The sequence below is a fragment of the Orbicella franksi genome, chromosome 12 (assembly GCF_964199315.1).
Source record: "Orbicella franksi chromosome 12, jaOrbFran1.1, whole genome shotgun sequence".
In the NCBI taxonomy this organism is placed as follows: Eukaryota; Metazoa; Cnidaria; class Anthozoa; order Scleractinia; family Merulinidae; genus Orbicella; species Orbicella franksi.
In genome coordinates, this window is record NC_138156.1 from 23,654,012 (window position 1) to 23,665,351 (window position 11,340).

The window sequence follows — 11,340 nt, forward strand, 5'->3', positions numbered from 1 at the left end:
GGGGGTGCGCACCCCTGCAGCCTCCCCCTAGTTTCGCCCCTGTATTGTACAATCCTGACAACAGAGCTTTCTGGAATAATTGAATACGATATTTCTGAGTTCCAAGGACTTCAAACTAAATCGCGAAGACCTTGGCCTTAAGTGAAATCGATCGGCTGAAAATAATCACACGCCTGGTTATGAGCATGGTGGCCAAAATATAGACCCTTTGGGACTTGGCACTGGAAAGAAGCAGAGATCGGGCCGCTCACATTTTGACAACTATTTGAGCATTCATGAAAAACAACTGATTGCATGTATGTGAGCCATAAATGAAAACTGAATTATGTTTTTCAGGTCATATAGCTCCTGAGAAGATTGAGATTGTTTTGATTTCGATGACTTTAGCTGGTGTTTGCGATTTCGTCAACCCTCGCATGTCCACGAATGTATTTCACGCGTGGTACACTGCCTCTTTTGAACACTAGTGTACTTCGGCTGTGTCAATTCGCATACAACCCCTTTACTTTTGTCCACGCACGTTTAGCGCTATGACATGCGGTACTTTCTTTCAGGCTCTTTGAGACGTTTACAAGATGAATGGTCCTCTTTAAATGTTCGCATTGCTACACACGTTATACACAGGGTCTCTTCTTCGCTTTTCTTGACGCCTGTTAACCCGGGAGTGGTGAGACTTATTCCCCGACGGCCCCTCGAAGGTCTTTGGAAGCTTTTGGGGTTTTTCGTATTTTCGTCTACCCTCGCCTGTCTACGCATGTGTTTCACGCGCAGTATATATAGCGTTTGAAAGCTTCAAGTGTGTAAATTCTGGCTCTCTTGACGAACTACTTAATATAATCCCTTTAGTTGGTCTAGGCCTGCTGTACGAGGCTGGTTAAGGGGCGCCTGTTCGAAGGGGGCACTTATTTGAGGGGAGGAGCTAATTCGAGGATTTACGGTAACAGCGAACAAAGCAGAAATATCCAAAGCGGGCCTCACTTTGATGAATGCCTGGTATGAAAAAAGGCGGTTTACCACAATACCATGCGAACCTTTTCGCAAGGAAAGCCAAAGGTTTGCAATATTTTTCCCTGTGCTAACGACATAGTGTACGCTAGGTTTGAAGATGTTAGAACGTTCCTGTAAATTTTTATGAACATTGAGAATTATTGGGTAAATGAACCATTCGCCATCATATTTCCTACGGAAGATTCGCGCAGGACCAGAATTCGGACGGGAATGCTTGCTAAAAGTGTTACCTCACTGAATAGTAAACTAATAACTATAGTTTTGACGGTATTTCATAGATATGTTACTGAGTAGTGCACTCTTTGGTTTTGCTGTAGGTTGTTACCTCCAGGAATAGTACAACCATGTATTTTTTATGGTAGATTGTTCTCTCACTGAATGAAGCCACTGGGAAGAAGTTGTAGACAACTGGCCTAAATGGAGAAAGCTCATATGCAGCACATGTGAACGTTTTATTGAAAACCGCCCTGACGAAAAAAAAAAAAAAAGAAGAGAACGAGCAAGGTAAAGAAGAAGTAGACAAAAAAAACTTCAAATGGACTTCATTTTGCCCGTTTCGAGATTGGGAGTATAATTTATTGAATAGTCCACTCAACTTTATTTTTGTTACCTAGCGAGTAGTACACACTTTTATGCTGGATTGGTACCATACACAAGAGTTCATAAAAAATACATGTCTACATAATCTGTCTGATATTAAAACGTGCGTGCAGTTATAGTTTTGCCAAATGCTGGGGTTTACAACAGGCAATCGTGGTCGCAGTATTATCAATGAGATTAACAAGATCTCTTGCTGAGCCCCAGCATAACGTCATTCCCCACCTGTGATGACCATAGTTATGAAAAATACATGGCTCATAAGGGTCTTGTTCTAATCGAAATTTATGTTTCCTTGCAGGGCGAATGCCAACCGTGACCTGAATATCACTGTCTTTTAGTACATTGAGGCGCGGACAGAGTTCCTTACATCGTCTCAGCATAGATTGTACATACGGAGCAGAAATAGATAAATCGTGATCCCATCGGTTTGGCTGATAAAATGAACCAAGCATTAATCTATCTGCACCTGTGGACATGAAACAGTAAGTCAGCAACAAAAAAAGAAAGAAGTTGCAAACATATTTCTGAACAATGCTGAAATAAAACACTCTGTCACAGGGATGGCGGAGCGTATTTTGAATTCGTGGGGCGGGGGGAGGTTTACAAGCGAGTGCCAGAGGTGCTAACTTGAAGGGGGTCTAGAGGTATTTGTAAAATTATAATTTATGTATTTTTCACTTGAAATTGTGGAACTAAAGCCCCCACCCCCAGTCCCCCTAGGCTCTGCCAGCCCTGCACCATGCAGGGAAGAGACTCATTTTTTTTCTGCCTTAAAATATTCAATCTTCCGACCCTCACCTCCCCTGAGCCTTTCAGCTATCAACATATCTCCTCTTACATTCTGTACCTCACTCTTGTATCCCTTTTCTCCCACCCTCATGGGCAAGAAGCAACCTTTCTACTTTTCTCCTTACAGTGCGACTACTCAAACCAGGCCACTTGGAAAGGAGTTAACCAATCAGAATGTAATTTGAGAACAAAGGATAGCGATCTTTCTCTCAAATAAACCAATGACATTAAAGAATATGAACAATAGATCTTAACAAAATTGAAAACCCAACAAAGTGCAAAGTGTTGCCGACTTTGCCATTTGTTGATTGGTTAGTTTCAAGCCTAAATTTTGTACGCTTTACGACGGTTTTGGTTTAGCCGCCGCAAAATGAGCTTTCAAGCCAAATATTTCGAGCGAAATTTGTAGTTATGATAAGTCACTGTCAAGGGCTCAATCTCTACGAGTGTATGTAATGCAGAGGAGATCATAGAGTTTATGTTTTCACGTTAAACAGGCTGTTACTTACTGTCACAAGTTCTAAGCTACCAGTCCATTGTTCTCAGTTTACGTTTTGATTGGCTAGTTTTCTTTTAGGTGGGTCAGTTCAAGTAGTCGCACTGAACTGGATACACCATGTCAGGAGAACAAAAATGTTTAGGACTCATGGGCAGAAGTTTTCACTCTGACCCTAGACTCTGTTAGTGAATTTACCATAATGATTCAGTTTAGTGCTCTCCTTCCAATAAGCGTCACCTTTGTAATATTCACTCCCCCATAATTACCATGTGGATGCACAGTGGCCTCGTGGTTAGTGCACTCGTCAGTCCGGGTTTGAGCCCTGGTGGGGACATTGTGTTGTGTTCTTGGGCAAGACACTTTACTCTCTCAGTGCCTGTATCCATCCAGGTATAAAACTGGGTCCCAGCGAATTTAATGCTGGGGGGTAACCCTGCAATGGCCTAGCATCCCATCTGGGGGGGGGGGGGGGGTTAGAAATATTTCTAGTCACTTCATGTTACCAAACTGGGATAAGCTTCGGCCTGATGGGCCACTTGGCTTATATGCAGACTTTTACCATACCCTTAATTCCCATTAGTGCTCCCCAAAGGGAAAGTGACATTCGAGACATTGTCATAAAAAGACTGATTATGCAAATGAATTATGATGTCTACATTCTCATGTGAACGTACATGTAATGTTGAACATCATAACTATCAGAGGCCCCATTGTTACAGTCATTGAGACAATAATTCTCAGTAAAGTATTGCATAGCATTCAGATTATATGTTGAAAACAAAATATGCACCCCATCCCTAATAAGCAACTCTTCTCCAGTAAGCACCCTCCCTTGAGCTGCCAAAAGTAAATTCTTGCCTCGTACACTGAATCAAATCATTACAGTAGTTATAATAAAAAGAGACTTCATAAATGAGCATTCATGTTTGTAAAAAAGCAGAATCTTAAGTATACCTCTTGGTAAAATATATGCTACGCCATGAATCTCCTGCCCTGCCTCATCAAGGCCAAAGCTGGTATGATCCGTAGCAACACAAAAGTCAATCTTGGGAAACAGACTGCCATCATTTTTTACCATCAAGAGAGAACCTATCAACAGGATCAAAAAGATTACCAATCACTTAGGTATGGAGTCCAACCCCTATTAAGCAGTCACCTGTTAAAGCCATTAAACAGCCACTCCTATTGGGCGGCCAGTAATCAAAGTCCTAATGAGGGCTTTTCTGTTGTTTTCACCTCTATTAAGCAGCCAACCCCTTCTAAGTGGCCACTATCCATTTCCCTGAGGGTGGTTGTTTATTAGGGGTTGAACTGTATTTTATGGCAAACTATTTGAACCAAGAATTCAGGGGTATAATATTATGTAATATGAAAATAACTGATAATAAATTTTACAGAATGATGAAGGAATGATGAGGAACCTTTATCTGAAGTAATGTGAAGTAAAAACTTTGGCCTTTAAGGCAGCACACTTTTATTACTCAAGGGATGCCTCAAATTTTTTCCTTGAACAGAAGAGTCACAATAAGAGATAAGACATAGTGTGAGCAAACTGTAGAGTTCCAGCTAATGATTGACATGGTCTTTTAACATCTACCATTGAAGAGTGAAATAAATTTTAGGTCACAGGAAATGTAAATTAGTTAGTAATAGTGGGTAGTTTGAAATCATCTTGTTCAAAAAATAAGGGCAAATCCAAGCTAAATGGATGTGAGTTTGAAATAAGAGGGATTTAGAAATAGCTGACAAGTCCAAATTAACATGATCAAAACTCTATTTATCTATTTAGAACAGCTCACATGTTAAATTATCCACTTATGAGTGTCTTGAACAGGTTGTTTGCAGCTGAGTAATCTATTGTCCCTGAGTAAAATGAAAACATATCACCAACCTCTTACAGGGTACATTCCTCTATCTCCAGCTATCTCTATGGATCCCAACCCTGAACAGTTGACAATAAACTGAACACCATATGTCATCTTAAGGGCATGTGCTTGTTCTGTAAGTAATCCTCTAATGGCACCTTGTATAAATTGGGCACCTTTTCTTGTGCACTGCCATCAAAAATAATGGCCAGGTTAATTAATTGAGTTATTAATTAAAAGTAGTGTGACCACTATTTAATATTGGGGAAGTTTTTTTTTTCCACATGTTTATGACTCAGGTTGAGAGCAAGGTCTATAAAACTGCAAAGCCAAAAATACATTTAGCTTATGTCAAAACAAAGTTTCAGTTGATTTAAATATCCACCAAAAATAGCCAATGTTAGAAACAAAGTTGCATTTGATCTAATCAGCTGTGTAAGGGCACAAGCCAAACCATGTTGTCCTCATGTAAACTGGAAAAGACCAATTCAAATTATCACATAAGAACAGTCCATAAAGAAATACTTTTTTATCATTTAATAAACAAAAAGAAATGCTGAATGATATCAACCTGTAATTGTTATCAGAGATAAATGTTAAATTATTTAGAAGATTGAAATATTCAAAATTAAAAATGGCAAGGACAATAAACTATACTTAAGTTACTTAATGCTCTTTAATTTATAATAAGGTTCTGATTTACAAGTGCAGCATGATATATACTACAGCACTACTCAACATTTAATAGGATTTTAATAAGAGATTATATTGGAGGGACGGAAACTTGAACAATATAACAATTCATACTTCCTGAATAAGCCATGTCCCAAATTGCTGTGGATCAATGACTGGGCCAACAAAAGAAAAGGCGTCTTTTAGTTGTCCATTTAAATCACTCACACCTGCAGCAGTACATATAGATATAACAAACAATGACACAGCTTCATCAATAAAGTATGAAATAATAAACAAAACACTGTATTAACAGATTGTACTGTAAAACACTGTAAACAAGTAGCTAAACAATGTTAGCTGAACTAGCTGTCCCGCTATTTTGTCGATCAGTTATGTTAATTTAGGGTTTGGTTAATAGTTTCTACATTATAACTTGTTCCTTCTCTTACAATACACTTACAGCTTTCATTTCTTTGTAATGACTATGCTTCTCTAAACGTGGACTCAAAACTTGCATTTCCCAATATAAGTCTCTCTTACTATTCTTTTTCATTTTCTTTCTTGATACCTCTGTGAACATGTTCTTGTACATGCACAACTTCTGTGTTTCTCTCTAAGATTCTCTGATCATCTTGCACTCAGTTTTCACTGGCCCTTTTTATAACAGAATAGACCAATTTTGATGTATCAAAATTCTGCGTAAAACAATAGACCTCAGCATGAGGCTCTGGGGAATAACTACAGAGTTTGTGGGGTTTATTCCCTAGAGCCTCGTGCTGAGGTCTATTGTGTTAGGCTGAATTTTGATACATCAAAATTGGTCTATTCTGTTAAATTTATTTATTATTGGTTTGTTCTTGTAGCCAATATAACACATGCTCTGATTGGCTAATTGTAGGGCATTATTCTCCCATAATGCCCACAGGCTGATTACAGGCTAGCAAAAACAAAGCAAAAAGCCATATAATAAATAACTTATTACCCTTGAATGTTTGGTCTTAATGGGAAAATCTCAAACCCTAGCCTTGCCGTATTGACCTTGCTATTGCTCAGTCAATCCAAGGAAGGGTGGGTAGCAAATCTATCACAAGGCTCCTTATAAAAACACAGATTGATTGGTGCTAACCCACAACTACAGTCACCCCTCCTTGTCACTTTTCTCCTTGGGTACCCCATGGAACTTTTAAATGTAGGCGAATGGTCATTTAAACATGATCCATAACATTCCTAAGAGTAGAATGGTTGCACGCACACCTTTGTCCTTTACAACCGAAAATGAATGTTGAAATCCTCTTATCTGCTTGTAACCCTCCAGACAAGCTTGGTCTATCTGGTGAAAAAATAATTGTGGGTTTTCAACATTGCATAGAACAGTCAACACTAACAGATGGTGAGCATGGTTAACATTTGGATAACATTTGGCATTGCAACACGTTTTGAGATTTCTTTTAAAAATTTGAAGGGGTACTCTAATGCCTGAACCCAACGAAAGATTAATCACTCAGAAAAATTGAATAATTTAATCAAGTAAAAACTAACAATAAAAACCGACATTTCGGTGTCTTCATGATGCCACTGTCAAGGTAGTGAAAAAAAAAAAAAAAACAATATGGAATGGAATGAAGACACCAAAATGTTGGTTTTTATCATTAGTTTTTGCTTGTTTATGCATAACTAAATCCTTAATGACAAAATAATCTAAATTCAAAAATGTCTGACTGTCTAGATCTCAAAGTTTTGAGCTATATAAACCAGAATACTGTAGCATTCTTTTTTTTGGTTAACAAATTAAATATGCAGCAGTCACCTTTTCTTTAAAAAGTGTTGCGACTTCTCTCAGGTACACTCCAGTGTTTCTTGAATCTTTGCAAAGAGGAATGTACCTCTCTTCTCCATAGGCAGACCATGCCTGCAGATGACAATACAAAGTTACAAATAAACCAATGCTTGGTTTACCCTATGGAACAAATACACTTTATTCCTTTAAACTAAGAATTTTGCTTTTGAGAACAGGGTATGCTACAGCAAAACAGTTTTTATCATGTTTAAATAAATGGTTCTTGTAATGCTACAAACTAATTAACCAACCAATTAGTCATAAACCTGCTTTCAATTAATTAATGCTTTGCCTCTTTTATATTTATCTTAATCCTTCAAGGATGTTTGAAATCCATTCAGCGTTGCCTTTAATTCAAGAAAGACTATCTATCACAGAGAGAGACATGGTGAAGCTGAAGCTGTTAAGTAGTTTGCAGGTCTTATTACCCTGGAAGCAGGCTGTCTTGTTTGGGGACCTGCCTGAGTGGTAAATTAAGCCTCAAGCTATCTAGTGCGAGTGCATTAAGGGCAATTCACTGATCTTCCCCAAGTAAATAAAAGAGACGACAATGACCTCAAGGAAGTGTGGAGGGACTAGAACGATAATGTCATTTTCAGCCAGGAAATTAATAATCTCCCCAGTGCCAAACCATAAGCATACAGCAGAGTGATACACAGTTATATGGAGATCATGTGATCCTTAATGACTCAAGAACACAAAACCTTCAGTGTTTGATCCAGTGCTGTTTCCCCTGCTTGATTTACACCAATTGATGACTTCTTTACAAGCTCTACCATCCTTTCAGGAGGAACCCATAATGCCCCTGAGGCTTCTGAGGAGATCTTTGGTAAATGGCGGGTTGAAGGAAAATCTTTCGCTATTATTGTTACACCATAGCTGTAGCAAAAGTTCAGATAGCAAAATTAAAATCCAGTTGAATGCACAGGAAAGGTGGAGACACAAGCTTCTTATATCAAATAATTATTGTTCAAACTACTTGACTTCAGTTTGAAGCCCAAAGCAGGAAAAGCTTATATCTACAAATTTTTTTCAAAATATATTTAAACAGACACATTGTACAAAGTAAAGTGAGCTGAGCAGCAGAGATGTAAGCATCAGATATCTATTGAATGTGAATTTCATACTAGATAATTAACCAGCACAATTTCTCAACTAGATTTTAAAATCACAAATTTAATAATTACTATCATAATAATAAACATGAAAAAATTACTCGATTCTGATTGGCTGAGAGCAGTGCAGTTCAAGTGTAACACCAGGGCAGAAAGTGTAACACTGGTGCAAATTACACATCGTAATTCTGGATTATGATTGGCTGAAAGACAATAAGAAATTTTCTAAGCCAGTGATATCATATAAAATGATGACGAAAATTTTGTGCAGAAACTTTGAAAAAAATTTTCTGGAAATTGAGAAAAAATAGCTTCCTGAAAGATCTTCTGGCACTTTCTCCACACAAATTTTTTCATGTTTATAACATTTGTAAGTAATCATACAGTTTTTCTTGTTCATTTGGAATTAATTTGAACTTGTGAGTTTTTCAAAGAGCTGAAATTGAACTCACCAAAGCAGCTCATGCAATTTCAGCATTTTAAAAAACTCACTCGTGCAATTAATTCCAAATTGAACTCGAAACCATATGATTACCTATACTAATACAGTCATATCACTGTTGTTCTCCTGACAGACCCTCTTTCAAGTAGTAGATAAGCAGTCGTCAGACCAATAACTCCACTTCCAATGATAAGAACCCGTCTGCAGTTAAACAGCTCCTGAAAAGAAATTAACAGTACAGAAGTCTTAACAAACAGTTGTGTACAAATATGTATATTTTAAGGCATATCGCAGACTTGCAAGAAATTTCCAGTAAAAATTGTTCCACTTTCTCATGCACAAAAATAATCGAGGATGATTGTTAGACAATGTGTTAAAGAGGCTCAGCATCGGGCCATTCCATTTTAATATCCACATCCCTATTGAGGAGCTTTCAATTTCACCCCATCAGAAAAGTTAACTTTTGACCCCCTAAGAAAGGAGGATCAAAGTGCCAACACATTTCCCTCCTCAGAATGTATTAAAAGATCAGAGGTGCCGACACAGTTACCCCCCACTCAATAGGAGGGGGTGGATAAAAATGGAATGGCATTGCAGAGGTTGCTTGGGAATCTAACAATTGACAAAAATTAAAATCCATTCTTGAAATTTGTTTCCTGGAAAGAGAGTATGTGTCAGTGCAACCTTGGGTGCTAATTCTGTTGTGCCAAAAACTCTGGACATTTTGGTCAGAATTCTAATGGAAAGGTCAATTTCAATTTGATCCAACCAGACCATTTGAAACCACCTCTGGAGATGGTCCACGTTGATTGGACGGATCAAAATTGACAAACCAGTTCATTGTCCTACTTCTCTTCAGTAGATTTCATTCCCTTATATGGGCTATATAGGTATGTGCGGCCCCAAAGGGTATGGTTTTTCAGCCATTTTGGTCATAAATAGGGTATCGATTTTAGCCATTTTGGTCATAAATAGGGTGTGGATTTTGCACTCTAGCGTTGATATGGGTATATTTTTATAAGAAGAAGCCACTTTTTCGGCATTATTGAAAAAAAAATCAACAAAAGCCCTTCACAAATTATGTTTACAGTAATTTAACATTGGTCTGAACTAAGGAACTAATTGTAACGCAGGTCTGAAACAGGGTTTTGATTTAAGGGTCAGGTCAAAAATAGGGTTTCGAATTTATGGTCAAGTCATAAATAGGGTAGGGAATATTGCAGATTTTGGTCTTAAATAGAGTGCGGGTTTTGGGAAGTGGGCCGCACACCCCCGCCCAATTTTTCCGGGAGTACCCCCCCACCCCGGGATTTCACTTATGTGGGGGCCCGGGATTGTTGGGGAAACGGACTGACCTGAGTATCGAATGTCTCAGCTTTGCAGTTTTCAGCTGTTTTGCACACAAACTCAATAACGTAACCTTGGCCAGCAGAGAGAAGTCCCAGAAAATACGAGTGTCTACTTAAGGGAGACTTTTCTGTAGGTGCAGCTTTGGTTAAGCTTATATTTTTAAAAAAGCTTAATAATTAAACACAAGCTCTGCTGGTCCTGCTGATCACTTACCGGCTTGACATTTGCAGTCATTGTGTCAACGCTCTTTCTATTAACGCTTATTTTTATCACTTGCACGAGACAATGTACGAGAAAACAATGTGCAGTTCTTAGTCCAACATAGCAACTTGAGATGAATGCATCAATTAAGGAAATATTCGCGACAATGAAGCTCCTGATGCCAGAAACCCTTGGGGAATTTCACGTTCGCGAAAATGGAAAAAACAGTCAGAGGGGAAACTGGGAATGCTCACGCGCTATTTTCAAAATAAATATATAAATTTTCCTCAAATTTAGACATGAGTGGGGGTATAGCTCAGTGGTAGAGCATTCGACTGCAGATCGAGAGGTCCTTGGTTCGACTCCGAGTGCCCCCTCTGCAATTCCTTTTTTTTCCTCTAAAAAGTAGTGTTCCCTTTGTTTCTCTTTTTTATTATATCAAAACATACAAAGAACGTAGCTTCGCTCACGAGATTAAGCACTTTTAAAATTTTTAGTTCGACTGATGCTCCCACACTCTTTTTTATAAGAATATTCTCCGGCCCAGGCTGAATCTTGGACGATTTTAGGCTGAAATTATTCTTGTCATGATATTGTTAAATTATATATTATTATAAAGGAATACAAACTGGACTATGCCGAGACAACAACAACAACAACAACAACATCATCGTCATCATCATCATAATGACTTTATTTTCGTGTCAATTACATCTAGCAGTGGAGAATCGTTACTGCTAATAGGGGACACCTAACTAAGACTATTTAAAAATAATATACATAAAAGTCCTATAAGAGAAATTAAAATTATGAGTCACAAAGATGGCAGCCACTACATCCATCTAGGATCTAGCCTCCGTACGTGGGTCTTAAACAACGCCACATTACCTTTCTAATCGTGACTTTGATGCCGTTGAAGTAATTTTGGAACCAGACTGCAGGCAATAATATAATGGCCG

At 38.2% G+C, this 11,340-nt stretch overlaps 1 protein-coding gene and 1 non-coding gene across 2 annotated transcripts; one reads left to right on the forward strand and one right to left on the reverse strand.

The window, feature by feature from the left end:
• Window positions 1–1,706: 1,706 nt before the first annotated feature.
• Window positions 1,707–11,219, reverse strand: LOC145464245 (D-amino-acid oxidase-like). The gene is made up of 9 exons (XM_081448079.1): window positions 10,394–11,219; window positions 8,966–9,048; window positions 7,978–8,152; window positions 7,244–7,345; window positions 6,691–6,766; window positions 5,569–5,663; window positions 4,788–4,950; window positions 3,851–3,985; window positions 1,707–2,074 (listed from the first exon to the last, which is right to left on the reverse strand). Exons 1-9 carry the CDS (start codon window positions 10,412–10,414, stop codon window positions 1,722–1,724), a joined length of 1,203 nt encoding a protein of 400 aa, XP_081304205.1. The 5' UTR covers window positions 10,415–11,219; the 3' UTR covers window positions 1,707–1,721.
• Trnac-gca (transfer RNA cysteine (anticodon GCA)) lies at window positions 10,687–10,758 on the forward strand. Its single transcript has one exon. It is a non-coding gene; the product is annotated as a tRNA-Cys (tRNA).
• Window positions 11,220–11,340: the final 121 nt, after the last annotated feature.

Excerpts from the sequence above, each read along its gene's own strand:
- LOC145464245 (XM_081448079.1), bottom strand. The coding sequence starts at position 10,414 with ATGACTGCAAATGTCAAGCCG. Across the intron at positions 6,767-7,243 it reads CAACACTTTTTAAAGAAAAG|ATAGACCAAGCTTGTCTGGA; the intron begins GTGACTGCTGCA and ends TTTTTTCACCAG. Across the intron at positions 5,664-6,690 it reads TTCGGTTGTAAAGGACAAAG|GTGTGAGTGATTTAAATGGA; the intron begins GTGTGCGTGCAA and ends GTACTGCTGCAG.